Genomic DNA, 16626 nt, shown 5'->3' on the forward strand with positions numbered 1-16626 from the left:
CCTGTATGGGGTGCCAGGGGGCAAGGCAAGTTTGGGTGGGGGTGGGGGTGCAGTAAGGATGGGAGCCTGGAGGAGATGAGGAGAAAGATCAGCAGTGGTGGGGCAGGAGGAGAAGCTGCTGGGGAAAACATGGGGCGAACGGAGGGAGGAGGAAACCACCCCAAGGAGGATGAGAAGAAGGAGCCAAGAGGGGGCCGCAAAACCGGCGTGGTCCCCATACCTCTGCTCCCCTGCCAGCGCTCCTGTCCCACGTGGGAATGGCTGCTTTCCGGGCAGGATGCTGGCCACGCTGTCAGCTCCTGGGAGGGACACGTTGTCTTGGTGGAGCTGGCAGGAGACATCAGAGAAGAGGGTGAGGATAAGGAGCAGACTGGGGAAAGCCCTCTGAGAGGAGCAGCAAGCTCCTTCAGCCCCTTCCCCATGGCTGGGAGCAGTGTTCCTGGCTTTCACCTGGAGCAAAACACCCTTGGCACTGCAGGTGTGGGGTCAGGATCCAGCCCTGCCCCAAAAGCCTCCGCAATCACTGGCTGCGATGCTTCCAACACCCCGCTTTGAGGTTTGGGTGTAACATGTTGTGGCTGCAGGGCTGGAAGACCTTCTCCTGAGGCTGGGGACACTTAGAAATGCCTGGCTTTGAGCATCATCGCATGGCTGGACCATTGACCCATGCACCCTTGGGAGGAAATTTGGTTGTGGCTGAAAGCAACCCCAGCCAGGCACTGTCCCTGTGACAGGGACCTTTGACTCCTCAGCTCCTGTTGGTGACACCAGGAACAGGGCGACGTCCCCACCCCCGCCCAGTGCCCCCCCCCCCCCCCCCCCCCCCACTCACAGTGGCAGAGAAGGGTCTGTAGTACAGCATTGTCCCCGCTCCTGGGGTGCCCCCAGCACCCTGCTCCCCTCAGCCAGCCCTGCCTGCCAGCGGGTTGCCAGGCTCTGCCTGCTCCAAACAAACTCCCAGCGGCTCAGCCACCCCCGGACAAACATCCCGTCCCCATCCCCGTGCCACCACCTGAGCTGCTGGCCAGTGGACTTACAGCCATGCTGGGGGGGTTGTAGCATGAGGAAAAGCTGTTTTTCCCAGGCCCTTCCTGCTGGCAAAGGGATTTTGGTGGTGCAAGGGCTCCTGGCAGCCTGGCACGCCGGTGGCTGTTGCTACAACACAACCCTTCCCTTAGCAGCTCCTCCCTGCAGCAGCTCAGTGCCTAAAATCACCCGGCTGCTCCCACACGGGTGCATCCCAGCTGCAGGCAGCTGGCTGTGCGGCTCCTTGCCCTGGCCACCCGCATCTCTCCCCCTCTAGCATCCCTCCTACCATCGCACGTGCCATTGCCCCTTCCAAAGCCAGCGGGCCCAGCGGGCAGCACCTGCCTGCAGCTCTGCCTGCCTGCAAGCACTCCCTTTGAGACACCAGCCCCTTACAGCCCCCAGCCCCCCCTCCCCAGCCCCAGCCCCGTTTCGGTCCCCATTGCCTTATCTCCTGCTCCCAGCAGCGCAGACCCAGGGAGGTGACGGTGGCAGCCACCACCGGGTCCCAGTGCGGCCAGGTGGCTCTGGCAGTGACAGCACCTCATTTCCATGCCTTGGATGCGGGCATGGAAACGCTCTCCCCTCCCAGCACACTTCTCTGATGTTTCAAATGCTCAATTAACTTCTGAGGACCAACGTCTTGGAGATGCTGGGCGGCATCAGGCTTCAGCTCTGCCTTGGGGTTTGGCCTGATCCTGAACAGAGGATAATTTGCTGATCAAACCCCACTTTCATCCCCAGATTGAATTTATAGGATTTTAAGGCTAGGGATGCTCTGTCCCAGCTGGTTCCCCCAGTCCCATCCCCCTTTCAGGGCACCCGCAGCGGCTCTTGACCTCCTACCCGCTGCAGCATCCCGCACCCACCTCTCCTCTGGTGTTTGTTAGGAAACAAAGAGGCCGGTGTAAGTCGATGGAGCCCCTCGCTACCTCGTCCCGTGCCATCAATTTTTCATCAAAGAGCCAGTGGGAAGTGTGCAATTATCTGCTCCATCAATAATGCACAGGGCTGCATTTGGCTTGCCCAGGCTGGGCAGCTGCTTTCCCTGCCTGTGCTGGAAGGTGCTGGGTTCACCCATGGCTTTTCTAGGCTCAGACAACACCTGCAGAGGCTGGAAGACCATACCCAGCCTTCAGTCCCAGCCCAGCGCTGCTCAGATAACCACCACCCCATTTTTCTGCCCGCGGTCCCACTCCCCGCAGGCAGCATCACCCCGGCGCTGTCCCCAGGGATGGGTGCAGAGTTAAGGGTATTTGGACACATTTCCCCCTACACCTCCTATCTCACATCCACCCAGAGATAGCTGCGTCTCTCCTTCCCGCAGGGGTCTGGGATGAAAGGCTGGGAATCCACGTCTGAAATGATGGAAGCTTTGAAACTCCTTGCACTCAACTATTTATTTTTAAATTTTTTTCCTCATAATTTCCAAGCCTCTGAAGCTTCCTCTGCCTTTAGAGCCTTTCATCCACCCCGACAAACCACCCCCCTCCTTCCTATATTTGCTTAGGCCAAGTTTGTTTTTTTTTTTATTATTTATTTACTTAACAAATTGCTCCAAGACGCTTTGATGTATCCGATTAGCTTCGACTGCTGGAATCAATCCATCTCTAGACTCTAGACGGAGCAGCATGGAGTGAAGCAAGGGAGTGGGGCTAGCAATAAACCGCCACAGGAGGCTGGAAGGTCCGAAAGTGGCCAAAAATAAGGTGTGCCAGAGGGTTCTGCATTGGCATGGCCTGGCCTGACCCCATCCCTGGCCGGGGAGGGGACAGCAATGCACCCTGAGAGCGGCTGAGGACAGGCCAACTCGTTTCACTTGTGAGCACAGAGGCATTTGAGCCCCTGGCAGAGCACCAGCCTCTTCCGCAACACAATCTCCCTCCAGCTCAACAAATAACATGTCCCTGGATGAGTATTAAGCCCAATTCCTTAATTGTTATGAAGATGGGATAAGCTCAGATTTACATATCTGAGGAAAAAAAAATTGCTGCAGCAGCTTAGGAAGATCAGAGGGAAAAAAAATCCTATTTCTCCCTCTTTTGTGGAACAAAAGCTCACAAGGAAACCATCAGGAGATAGCTACGCCTTTATTTGCTTTGCCTGATGCCCTCATCAACCTTACACATCCCCTTGGGACACTGGTACGGGATGGGGCTGGGGGGGATGTCAGGTCCTGGATGCCTCCAGCCCCTCCCTGGGGACACACCAGTACCCAAACCCATCCTCTGGACAACGCCCGGGGAAAAGATGTATATGTGGGGCAACATTTCCCTGCCTCCCCCGCCCTACTTCCAAAATCAAAGCATTTCCCTGGTGAGCCCCAATCCCTGGGGCATTTATCGGTCCCCTGGGGGAAACAGGGGGGTCTTTAGCCCCCCACTGCCCACACACCAGGCAGGATGCACCAGCCGGTGAAAGGCAGCACATAAGCGGGATTTTATCTGATTAAACTAAGGCTGAACTCCCTTCCCATGCATGGGCTGGGGGCGGGGAGCTGTGCAGGGACGGGGGTATATTAGCCAAAGCATTACAATTCAATTTAAGAGTTAATTGGATTGCATTGAAAAGCGCTTAATCTGAGCCGAGTTCGATTTAATAGAGACACCACATCTTCTGCTCCCTTCCTAACCAGGATGATGATTTTAGGGTGGGTGATTACCATCGCTATCCGGCTCCGGGCCCAGCTGCCGGCTGCTGATATCGTGTCGTACAAGGAAATAAAAGCCTCTAGATTACACCGGGTAACTCGGGGAGGCAGGATGCTCCGTGTAGGGACAACTGCTCCTTGGGCTCCCACCGCCTGCCTGCTTCTTCAAGATAAGGCTCAAGAAAGCAGTTGTGCTACCAGCAGGGACTGTGATTCCTCTGCGAGTCGCTGCTGGTTTATTTTGCTCAAAGAAAAAGAAGGAAAAAAAAAAAAAAAGAAAAAAAAAAGAGAGAGAGAGAGAAAAAGAGAAAATCGACAGCTAGGAAGAGATGAGATGACTTTTGGGAGCAAACTCTGGCTGAGTCAGCACTTGGCTCCTGAAAAACAATTTCCTCCCCATCCCGTTGCACGGGGCTGCTTTTGGGAGGGACTGGGACAACCAGAATAATGTCCCAAAGGGATGTCCTGCTGCTGGTGGTGGGGACCAAAGGGAAAAGGAGGAAGGGAAGGTCAGCAGAGCCTCCCAGGATGGGCCAGAGCATCCCCCACCACTGCTGCTCACCCATGACCGCAAACTGGGGCCAAGCGTAAAAAAGCCCCCTCCTGTGATCAAAAAATGAGGGAGACAGGTTGCGACTGTTACCCTGGGTTCCCACTGGCTCTTTGTGGGTTTTTTTTTTTCCTCATAGGAAAACATCCTCATCTGTGTAAGGTAAACACAATTCTAGCAGCTGGGGATGTGAGGAAGTGGAGAAATACAACAAAAAACCCCAGTACCAGCAGGAGACTTGGCAGCACCCCAAAGGGTCTGTTTTCCAAGCATCCCTTTTAAAACCTGTGCACGGGACCCGAGTTACATACCCTCCCCTAACCCCACACTTTTTAAGTGCCCTCAAAGCGTTCTCAGCCCCTAGCTTTGGAAAACCAGTGGCTGCAGAGGGCTAACCCCCAAGCTTCCCCCCGCCCCCCCCCAGTGACAGGCGCTGCTGTGACTTGCCCTTGGCCTGGCAGCAGTTTATGGCCGGCGTGGTGGCCATCCATTTTCACGTTTGCTTATGTATCGACTCGATTTGCTGATAAAACCCCCTTGCATTTCAGCAGCGAGCATAAATCCATCAACACCCCAAGCCACCAGGCTGATAACACCCAGTGCTGTGCAGCACCCACTGCCCTCAGCACCCGCCGCCCTGAGCGTCTCCTCCCAGCTGTTGGGCCCCATCCTTTGTTAATTAGCACCGGGAAAAGCTGAGAAGTCACTAAGTGAGGATGGATGAGCCCTCCTGTGCTGCGCTCACCAAGAGTTTAGTAGCGCTGCTGGGGTTACGTTGGAGCAGGACACACAGGGGCGCACCCATGCCAATGCATGCACCCCCAGACACACAAAACCCAGAATTTTGGAGCAGTTTTCTCTTTTTTTCCCTGCTCTGGCTGGCTGCTGGGGGCCCCAGGCCATACCCCCCACTGCCCCACCCATGGCCATGCAGCCCCAAGAGGGAGAAGCACATGCAAAACCCACCAAGCTCGATGTGTTTCCCACTGCTGCCCAGAGCCTGGGTCACCAACAAACCCCGATGCAGCACAGCTGCAGCACTCAGACCGTCTGCAACCCCAGACCCCCCCAGACCCCCAACCCCCTGCCGTTGGGTCCCTGCCCCTCCAGCACCCTCCACTGTCCTGCAACCCGCTCGCCCCTCTATCCCCCTCTTCACCATCCCACCTCGCCCCATCTTGCCTCCAAGAAAACAACATTTCCAGCTACTTTTCCTCTCCCCAGCCCAGCCAGCTGGAAACAGGGACTGGGGGGACTGAGGCTGGATTTGGGTGCTGGGAGGTTTCTGCCGTACTCTGAATGCCATCAAGGGCCTCTCCCCACCTTGTGATGCTGGATGCAGGGCACCCCATCCGTGCCCCCATGTCACACAGTGGGGACACTGGGGGACCCACCCTCGGCACGGGATCTTTGAGTGCTGGCTAATTAAATAAAAGGGGCAAAAAGCTAATTAAATAAAAGCGGAAGCAAATTGCTGAATCTTTAATGTCCTTGAGAAATAAGAGGGGCACAAATATAACGTGGGGTCACATCAGCTGATTTATGGGTCGCTTTTATTGATGGGCTTAATCCTGCATGACAGGTGTGCTGGGGGTGCCCAGCCTCGTGCCGTGGGGGCTCGGGCACCCATGGGTGTCCAGCTCACCGGCAAACCTAACTGAGCCTCATCCGAGGCCAGGGCGCAGTGGGACACCCCCAGCCCAGCCCGAGCACAGCTGCCCAGGGCGCTGCGGGACCCCCCCGGAGCTGCGGGACCCCCGGCAGCCGCGGCGCAGCGCCGGGCGGGATGGCGGAGCGCGGAGACACCGCCAGGGGGCGCTGCTGCCGCGCACCGCAACGGCCGCGGCACCGGCGGGATGGGGGCTCACAGCACCCTGCGCCACAGCACCCTGCACCACCCTGACCCTGAGCCACAGCACCCTGAGCCACAGCACCCTGCGCCACAGCACCCTGCACCACCCTGACCCTGAGCCACAGCACCCTGAGCCACAGCACCCTGCGCCACAGCACCCTGCACCACCCTGACCCTGAGCCACAGCACCCTGAGCCACAGCACCCTGAGCCACGGCACCCTGCACCACCCTGACCCTGGGCCACAGCACCCTGAGCCACAGCACCCTGCGCCACAGCACCCTGCACCACCCTGACCCTGAGCCACGGCACCCTGAGCCACAGCACCCTGCACCACCCTGACCCTGAGCCACAGCACCCTGAGCCACAGCACCCTGCGCCACGGCACCCTGCACCACCCTGACCCTGAGCCACGGCACCCTGAGCCACGGCACCCTGAGCCACGGCACCCTGCACCACCCTGACCCTGAGCCACAGCACCCTGAGCCACAGCACCCTGCACCACCCTGACCCTGAGCCACGGCACCCTGAGCCACGGCACCCTGCACCACCCTGACCCTGGGCCACAGCACCCTGAGCCACAGCACCCTGCGCCACAGCACCCTGCACCACCCTGACCCTGAGCCACAGCACCCTGAGCCACAGCACCCTGCGCCACAGCACCCTGCACCACCCTGACCCTGAGCCACAGCACCCTGAGCCACAGCACCCTGCGCCACAGCACCCTGCACCACCCTGACCCTGGGCCACGGCACCCTGAGCCACAGCACCCTGCGCCACAGCACCCTGCACCACCCTGACCCTGAGCCACAGCACCCTGAGCCACAGCACCCTGAGCCACGGCACCCTGCACCACCCTGACCCTGAGCCACAGCACCCTGAGCCACAGCACCCTGCGCCACAGCACCCTGCACCACCCTGACCCTGAGCCACAGCACCCTGAGCCACGGCACCCTGAGCCACGGCACCCTGCACCACCCTGACCCTGGGCCACAGCACCCTGAGCCACAGCACCCTGCGCCACAGCACCCTGCACCACCCTGACCCTGAGCCACAGCACCCTGAGCCACAGCACCCTGCGCCACAGCACCCTGCACCACCCTGACCCTGGGCCACAGCACCCTGAGCCACAGCACCCTGCGCCACAGCACCCTGCACCACCCTGACCCTGAGCCACAGCACCCTGAGCCACAGCACCCTGCGCCACAGCACCCTGCACCACCCTGACCCTGGGCCACAGCACCCTGCGCCACAGCACCCTGCACCACCCTGACCCTGAGCCACAGCACCCTGAGCCACAGCACCCTGCGCCACAGCACCCTGCACCACCCTGACCCTGAGCCACAGCACCCTGAGCCACAGCACCCTGCACCACCCTGACCCTGAGCCACAGCACCCTGAGCCACAGCACCCTGAGCCACGGCACCCTGAGCCACGGCACCCTGCACCACCCTGACCCTGAGCCACAGCACCCTGAGCCACAGCACCCTGCGCCACAGCACCCTGCACCACCCTGACCCTGAGCCACAGCACCCTGAGCCACGGCACCCTGCACCACCCTCACCCTGAGCCACAGCACCCTGAGCCACAGCACCCTGAGCCACAGCACCCTGCAGCACCCTGAATCACAGCACCCTGATCCCACAGCACCCTGAGCCAGAGCACAATGAAGCCACGGCACCATGATCCCACTGCACCCTGACCCTGAGCCCACAGCACCCTGCACACACCCTGACCCCACGGCACCCTGACCCTGTGGTACCTTGAGCCTACAGCAATCTGACCCTATGGCACCTTCACCCTGTGACACCCTGACCCTGAAGCACCTTCACCCCTGCTCACCATCACCCTTTAGCACCCTCACCCCCTGCAGCACCTTAACCCCCTGCAGCACCTTAACCACCTGCAGCATCTTCATCCCCTGCAGCACCCTCTCCCCTTGCAGTATCATTTTCCCTCCCATCCCCCCCTCCCCTCCCATCCCTCTATCCCCTCAAAGCACCCTCTCCCCTTGCAGCACTCTCAGCCCTTGCAGCACCCTCTCCCCATGCACCATCATTTTCCCTCACAGCACCTTGTCCCCCCGCACCGCAACCACCCCCCACCACCACCACCACCAGTGGGCCACCTTTGCAGGCACCAGTCTGGCGGAGCTGCTGGGCTCAGCAGTGCCTGTGCTGGGGGGTCCCCTCCCAGCTCGCTGAGGCAGAACCCCCTGCTCAGCAGCCACAGGAGTCCTTGTCTTCCTCGGAGGTCACCCAGCAGCTGGAAATGGGTCCTGCAAAGGGGCCCCAAGCAAGAAATCCTGATCCCCCCTCACAGCTGCCTGTTCTGCCATGCCATGGTGCGGTTTTGGGGGACAGTCTGCACATCTGGGCTCTCATGCGATAGAGCTGATGGCACACGTGCAGTGCCAGGAACAAAATGCCAGCAAGGCAAAAAACACCTCAAACCACTGACTTCTGCCAGCCCCACAGGAGACCCTCTGGCTTGTGAAACCCCCGGCAGTGACAGGTCAGGGAAACAGGGGTGATGGGAGCAGGGAGAGAAAGGCTTGAAGAAGAAGCAAATGTTTGAAGAGGTTGGAGAAAACGCCCCCCTAATCGTTAAGTGCTGCTTGTAAATTATTCATTGACTGGTAAGAGAGGCACAAATCTATTTAGCAAGAGGGCACAAGGGTAGGAAAACACGGTGCGGCTGAGCCCGGTGTAAACCTCGGCCTAAGGTCAGAACGCTCATCCAGCAGAGATCAGTCTCAGACCTTGATAAGCCCGAGGGGGGGCTCATGTCCCAGCACAAACCTGCGCAGAGGCTTTTCTGCCTCCGTGGGACCAGGGCAGGGCAAGTTTACCCCATCTCTGATAATATTCCTCATTGCTTTGTTTTCCTCTCCCCGCCCCCCCCCCCCCCCCCGCCCTTTTTTAATGAAGGCATTAACAAGCAGATCTGGAGCAGGACCTCTAAAGCCGCAGGGTAGGGACCGGGATCCGGGTTTGATCAGCCAGAGCAGAGTGGGAAGAAGTGACAGGGCTGTGATCAGCAGAGTGCTCCCCCCCAGACCCCCCTAGACCCCACTGCCGGGGGGGCTGTCATGTCCCAGCTCCCTCCTGCACGCACGCTCCATTAGTAGGGTGTCAGCCCTGATTCCCGGGGCTGTCAGGAGATGGGCTTTCCAGGGCTTTCCAAGCAAATTCCCCACACTGCAATGCAAGTGGAGTGAAAATAATTTGTGCTTTAGGAGGGAGAAACAAGCAAAAGAAAGAAAACGGCTGTCAAAGGTTGGGGGGGGGGAAATAATAATCCTACCAGCAACGCTTTCTAGAATTTTTAGCCAGAACAAAAAGATGTTTAGGCAGGGCAGGGGTGCCCAAGGCTTGTGCAAACCCTTTCTGGGCCACTGCCCCACTCAGGCTTTAAAACTGGATGCTGGAAGCATCCTCAAGACCAATTCCCACCCGCCCTCACCTGCCGACCCAGGGGTGCTGCTGTGAGGATACAGCCAGCTGGGCTTGAGGCTGCTCAGGGCATCAGCACACACAAGTGGCAAAGCTGGGGGTGAAAACACGTCGCATAGACCATGTAGTAATGCCAGGGCTGGGTCCTGCACAGGTCTGAAGGGTGGTGGGGCTTCTCTGGAGCCCAGGGCTCCATCAAATTTGGACTTCGCATCCTCACCGCATTTCAGCCGTGCTGCGGTACCCACCTCCGCGTGACCCATTCCAGGTTTCTATTAGGCTGGGCATAAAGCAGCCGGCACAGCCACGGAAAGGGAAGTAATAAAGCTCAGTGGATTGGAGGAATTAAAACAGCTGGAGGAAAAACAAATAGCTTTTCTCTATTTTTTATGGTTGTTATTTTATTGTTAATTTTCTTCTTGCTTTGCAGCCTGAATCGTAGGGAGAAAAGGGATTGGGTTGCAGGTCATCTGCTGAGGGGGAAATAACCGGGCTTTGGGGCAGCACAGGGCCCCTCCACCCCTTCCCTCCCAGCTATTTAATAAGCAGAATTGGGGTTTAACGACCTGTTATTTTTAAAGCCAGATGGCTTAAAGTACAGGAAGATATTAGGACCAGGAGGGCTGGGTTTAAATTCATCCAAGGGCTCCATTTATCGGTACAAAGGCTGGAGGAGGAGAACAGCTGCCTTTTCTTTTTTTTCCTGGAGCCAAAAGGTATGAGCTTGGAGGTGCCTGGGGTCTCCAGCATAATGCAGTGGTAATAGGAGAGAATTTGCTAAATGGATTTGGGATTGAGCAATTAGATCGAAGCTGGTGCATCCAGGCTGCTCCAGTAAGCACTGCCACCAGCAAGGTGATGGGATGCTGTCCCCCCTCCAGCCCCTGTGCCACCCTGAAACAGCTGGGCACTGGGGATGTGGGCACTGCCAGAAAGGCTCCTCCATGGGCACAACACAAGAAATTATTGTTACAACCAGGCTACAGATAAAACCCGTCCCTCCCAGCAGTGCATAGATTGGGAGATTAAAATGTGGGATCTATGCCAGATTTTCACTGTTAGGAGGCAGAGTGTGTGCCTTCTCGGGGGCTGGCAGGGTGATGCAGCGGGCAGGGTGCCAGCATGCCATCGCTGGCTGCTTCTTACCTGGCAATAAAATGGCTGCACAGGGGCTGGCGGCAGCTCCTCGCCCCTCCTGAGCATGCTGGCGGTGGTGGGCTCCAGGCTGGGCAGGGCACCGCTGCCCGACAGGGGCAGGAACGCTGCTGGTCTCTGGGAAGGGCGAGATAATGGTCTGGATGATGGATGGATGGGGTGGCAGGGGCAAGGAGGGGGCACCTGGACTGAGCCACCCCCACTGCATGTCTCCTGCCCCACCACCCAAGTCTCCAGTATGTCCCCAGGACTGGCGTGATGGGACAGAGCTGTGGGTTGGCCACACTCATGTCACCTTTGCGAAGTGCGAGGGGAGCTTTGGGCAGGGAGGGAGTCCCTGGGGTGAACCAGTGCCTGGCTGACAAGGCAAGGAGGAGGACGCTGTCCTTCACACTGAAGCCTGTGATGGTGGAAATGGCAGCTCTGTGCCCCCCTCAGCCTGTCTCTCCCCGTCCCTGGGAGGGCAGGAGGTGGGTGCCCAGGCCCTGTGGGTGCAAAGGGATGCTAAAAGCCACCTTGCTGCCTGGCGCTGCCCTGGCTTCGGTGCTGGCCGGATAAGGCACCTGGGGCACATGGGCAGCCCCTGCCAGACCCCTGCCAGATGCTGCTGGCAGCAGTAATGTCATTTCCCTGCCCCTCATTTCCCGCACCCGGCTCGGTGCGCCCTGCTCTCCTCCCGCCAGCCTGGCTTTTATAGACTCCTCTCTAATCCGGTTAGAGGGGGAAGTCAGATCTAATGGAATAAACGATGGAGTCCGCACACTCCTTGCTGCTGCCTGCAACGGCAAGGTCATGGACAGGGACTATTGCCCTGACCTGGCTGCCCTGGCTCCCAGTATTGGGGCAGATTTAGGTGACCGGGACCTGCCTTGCCACTGGGATCCTCGCATCAAGGCATGGCACGCCAGCACCCACCTAATTTACTGCCTAAGAGCTGGTGACCGTGACCTGGCAAATCCGCTGCTCCCCCTCACCCCCCCACCTCCTGGATGCTCTCTTCGCTTTGCCAGCTGAGCAGTCAGGCTGTGCGCCCTCTCCAAATTGGCTGCGGGCATGGGCAGCAGCGAAGTGGCCCTCACTGGGGATTGCTCCGTGCCTGCGCCCGGCCGCGCCTCGTTAGTGCAGCTAAGCAGAGTGGTGAGCATCCCCCCGCCCGGCAGCAGGGATGAAGTGTCCAGAGGCGTCCCCGTGCCCTTCCCCATCACTGCCTCATTAACACCATCAGCATCATCATCCCCTCTGCTGCCGCATTTCATTACGCCACCGCCCCGACCTCAACCAAGCTCCTTCAGCATCAAAGCTGGGGTGAAGATGCCCCCCGCCCCACCACTCTCCCCCTCCCTGGGGAACAGCATCATGCAAAATGCAACAGTTTAGGCTCTGCCTGCAATTACTGAGGCCAGTGTGCAGCTGCTGCCCGCCGCGCCGGAGCGATGGCCAGCCCGGTCCCGCCACCATTGCCCATCGGAGAGCTGCTCGCCCGAGTGCATGTGCTCTTAATTCAATTAGCGCTGCCCTGAACGCTCCCCCAGGACCAGCCGGGCGGAAACCAACAAATTCTCCTTAACAAAGACATTCCCTGCTTCTTTTTTTTTGGTTCCTCACTGGCTTGGCTCTCCCCAGCTAACAATGCTCCCAGCCAACAGTGATGCCATAATGCCTCTTGTAATTTGCCATGCAATAAGAGGAATGGGTGATGTGTTTGATTGACAGGTGTCAATCAAGAGCTGGCAAGCTCTGCCGAAAGCCCTCGGAGGGTTTGCCAGCTCACCAGGAGAAGATGATTAGCAGGGCAGGGTGATGCTTCACCGAAACCAGCCTTTCACCAACTTCTCCATCCCCTGCAACGTGGTTTGGGGATAAAACCCCAGTGTCGGCGCTCATGGAGGGCAAACCTGACCAGACAGGCTGAAGTAATGGGAAACACACGGTGATTCCCCACTCCCCAACCAATTGTAAACCTATTTTTTTGCCAGCCCGAAAGGGGTTTGGTCACCAGGCTGGCATGGTGACAATTTACACCCTGGCGCTGTGACAATTTACACCAGGCACCGATCTGCTTCTGGTTTTAAATGGCAGCAATTATAGAAATTAAGGCTGTTTAAGCAATGATATAAGCAGCCTGTTGATTTTTTTTTTTCCTTGCCTGGAAATAAATAGCACTAGCTTTTCCCTTTTTTTTCAGAGGCTGTCACCACGTGCCAGCATGTTCCCAGACCCTGTCTTGGGTGACGTGACCAAGGGTGCTCAGCAAAGTGGGTGGCAGAGGCTTGAGGCGACCCCAAAGGTCCCAGGTCCTGAGTTAATGGGCTGAGCAAGGTGGGGTCGTGCCAAAACAAATTGTGAAACAGGCTGGCTAATAAACAGGGGTGATGAATAAATCCCTTAGGAGTAAAGGTGCCTCCGGTGTGTATTTTCCAGCCCTTGGATGGGGCTCAGCATCCCCCGGGCACATCAGGGACCACATCCTGCTGACCCTGTACATGGATTTGCCACTGGCTACTGCATGGTCAAACTCATCTCTCCTGGGCAAGGCACTAAATTTGGGGTGCAAAAAGAAGAATGAAGAAAAAGCAGGAGCCTTGCCTTGAGCCACCAGCCAGTACGGAGGTGGATGAAGTCAGCTGCAGCTTTTCCCGCTGCAACAGTTTTTCAGTGACAGCCATTAATTTGCTAAAACGCCAGCGTTTTGCTGAAGTCTTTGATTTCTTTGTCTCCCCGAGATGATCAAAGTCTTTTGTTCTCATTTGGACTCCAAAGAGGGAGCGCAGGGTGATGAAGGCAGGGGGAAATGGGCTGGGTGGGGGCAAATCTGGGGGTCTCGGTGCCTTTACAGGGGTGGGGGGGCTGCAACCCAGCACTGCCCTTTCCCTGGGATAATACAGCTCCTGTTTGCTCATCCCTGGTGTCAGGGATCTTGGCTTTTAATAAAGCAGCTGCTCCAAACCCTTTCCCTGTGGCTATTACAAATGTAGCAGGGTCTGAGACCCTGCAGAAATACTGGGGGATGAGTCTTATTTATGGGGAGTCCCTTATCCCTGGAAAACCCTGGCGCTCGAGACATTTTCCCAGCAGGGAGGGTCTATGTGAGCATCTGAAGCCGAGCTCGGGAGCATCCAGACCCCTGGTAGGAGTTGGTGAAATCCCTGCAGAGGCCACGGAGCTGCCGGGATTTACACCCAGCTCCGAGTGTGCCGGGGAGTACAGATGGCCCAGAGTTTATTTAGCTGTTTGTTATAAAAAGCCCAGCCAATCTAGGTTATGCATTTTCAGCTCTCTACATTAAAATACTAAAAAAAAAAGAAAAAAAAGAAAAAAAAAAAGAAACAAGATAAGCTTGGTGACTCTTCTCCTTTGCCACCCGGCTGGGGAGAGCTGTGGGGTGAGGGAGCATGGGGCAGGATGGGCAGGGATGCTGGGGCTCCTCACACCCCAGAGGACAGGCAGGGATGCTGTGGCTCCTCACACCCCGAAGACAACCCTGGTACAAAGGCTGCCCCAATGCCTTGTTGGTCCTTGACTGTCTTTACCTCCTGGCCCCCGTTTGGCCGCTTCTTGTTGTCCCAAAGCTGAGCCCAGGACTAATCCATGAGCTGAGGACTTGGAAATCCAGCCTTCAAGCATCCCTTGAAGCCTGGGGCTGCTCAAAGTGGGAGAGGAGAGGATCTGCCCCTGCAGCCACAACATCATCTCCCCTGCCTGCCAGGCCGTGGTTTTGGGGTGCTGGGGATCACAGCCAGCCAGCTGCAGCATCTTCCTTAGAAAATCCTGACCTCCAGGCAAGGAACAAGGGCCTCGGCAATGCTGGGAGGAGCCGAACATGCCCTTCCCTGCTCGGTGGCAGCTCGCTCATTGATTTGCATCGCTCTGGGTCCGTCTGCCTGGGCTGCCGCCGGATGAATTAACCAGACGCAGAGCCCAAGGCCAGCTCTGGCTCTCCTGCTTTTTGTTTCCACTCCCAGCTCTTACATATATTAAGGAAGGCAGGGCTGGAGGGGGGGAAAGGGAGAGGTTGGGGAAGAGGAGAAAAAAAAATTACAGCTCCCAGATCAAAACAATAATCAGCTAAATGAATTCCGCAGCATTTTCCCGCATGACTGCGAGTGATAATTTAGTGCAGCAGCCAGCTGGAAGCAAAAGGATTAATTCTGCACTTAGTGACACCCATGTGAATAATTCATCACACGCAGACCCCTTTTTGCTGACCCCCCTGGGCAATCCCTCCAAAGACCCCCACCAGCCAGCCCTGGCCCCCACGGCTCCCAGGGGGATGGTGGGATACGGTCACCAGCGCAGCATCCAGACCCGTCCCAAATTCACTTTAGGGATAGGATTATTTTTAATTTTTTTTTTGCAGATGGGAGCAGAGGCTGGAGGCTGCAGTAATTAGATCGATTGGGCTCATGGTTGCATCCTAACCTGCCTAAGGGCTGGTCCTGGAGCCAAGGGCTAGCAGGGTTCCCTCCTCCCCAGGAAAAGCAGCCAAATTCCCTCCCTGCTGTGACATCCCTGGGGACCACAAATGCTGGATGAAGACAGCTGGACATTTGTTACTGCGGTTAACCAGCCTGGCCTTTCTCCACATGGAGACAGTGAACAGCCTCTCCCAGATACCCTGCCTGTGCCCTGCCTGCTCTGCTGCCTCTGGTCAGGATTGCCTGGGAATACAAGCATGTGCCAAAACCCCTGGGAAAAGGATGGATACGTGAAAGCAAGAACGATGCCATTTTTTTTCAGTTGCCCAGTGGCGTGGTTCAGAGCTCTGAGACAACAGGTGCAAGGGATAAAACCCAGCCCCAGCCCAGCTGATCCCCACCTGAGAGGTTTGGAGAGAGGGTGGTAGCTCTAAAGAGCCATCTCCCACCCCATCCCCATCCCTCCCACCCCACCCCCATTCCTCCCACCTCGGGGTTCACCTTCCCCAGCATCTCACCTCCGATCGAAGGAGCTGCAGGCAGAGCCCCACGGTTGGGGTGGCCCCAGTTGTGGTTTTGAGGTCCGTGCCCTGGGGAGGCAGAGGAAGGGTCACAGCCTGCACTGGCCTCTGGGTTTCTACTGGAGCCCTTTGTGCCTTTGACATCACCCAAATGCCACCCGAAGGCACGGGGCTGTGGGTTGGAGCAGAGACCCTGGCTTCCCATGCGATGCTTGGGAGCTCTGTGCTGGGTGGCCCACCCAGATGAAGAGGTGGTATCTCCATCTCACCATCCCAGCAGCTATAGGTATCACCACCTGTAGGTACCATCACCGTGCCAGCCTGCCCAGTGTTACCCCAAAGCTCCTGGCTTACCTGCACAGCGAGGCCATCCACACGCATCCCACCGCTCTGTGCCGCTAGCTCCTGGAAAACGTGGCTGGTGAGGGGCAGCACCGAGTATCCCACAGGAACAAGGGTGCCTGGAGCATCCCACACTGGGGAAGGGGTGAGAGCAGCTGGCTGGGGGCACGGCAGCCCAGGACCTGCCCCTGGCCAAGCCCAGGGACAAGGGAGAGCATTCTCGGTGGGGACCCTGAACTCACTGGTTTTGTACGGATAATATTCTATTGCCAGGGCAGTATCTTCGGAGAAGATGGTGGCTACATCTCGGCCTTGGAAGAGGAAGGAGGTGTTCCAGGTTGGCTGCTCCGGGGGTCCAGCTGGTCGGGACATCTTAGGAGACAACAGGAAAATTTTCCTTCAGATACCTTCTCTCTCTAGAGATAAATAAGCAGATAGATAGGGGAGAGAGGAGAGGTGGGGTAACAAAAAGCACAGCCTGCGCAGCTGCATCCCACCCCTGGCTTTCACTGGGTCTTCAAGCTTGGCTACTTCTCTTTGGCTAATTCCTGCCAAAAGCTTCCCCCTCGCAGAGCCAGAGGAGGAAAACACCACATGGACCAACTACCCCATGCTTCAAAACATCATGGGAAGAGCCTGGAGGATGACCCACGCTGCTCTG

At 57.5% G+C, this 16626-nt stretch overlaps 1 protein-coding gene across 1 annotated transcript in view; it reads right to left on the bottom strand.

Annotated features, from left to right (window-relative positions):
• Nucleotides 1-16626, bottom strand: part of CCDC33 (coiled-coil domain containing 33) — a 44898-nt gene that overhangs the window by 3516 nt on the left and 24756 nt on the right. Inside the window, exons 10-14 of the mRNA XM_056347398.1 lie at nt 16208-16337; nt 15978-16099; nt 15621-15692; nt 10679-10804; nt 221-327 (exon numbers count right to left, since the gene is read on the bottom strand). Coding sequence (XP_056203373.1) covers nt 221-327; nt 10679-10804; nt 15621-15692; nt 15978-16099; nt 16208-16337 — 557 coding nt within the window. The remainder of the gene's footprint in view (nt 1-220; nt 328-10678; nt 10805-15620; nt 15693-15977; nt 16100-16207; nt 16338-16626) is intronic.

This window comes from Falco biarmicus, chromosome 7, assembly GCF_023638135.1.
Source record: "Falco biarmicus isolate bFalBia1 chromosome 7, bFalBia1.pri, whole genome shotgun sequence".
NCBI classification, from domain to species: domain Eukaryota; kingdom Metazoa; phylum Chordata; class Aves; order Falconiformes; family Falconidae; genus Falco; species Falco biarmicus.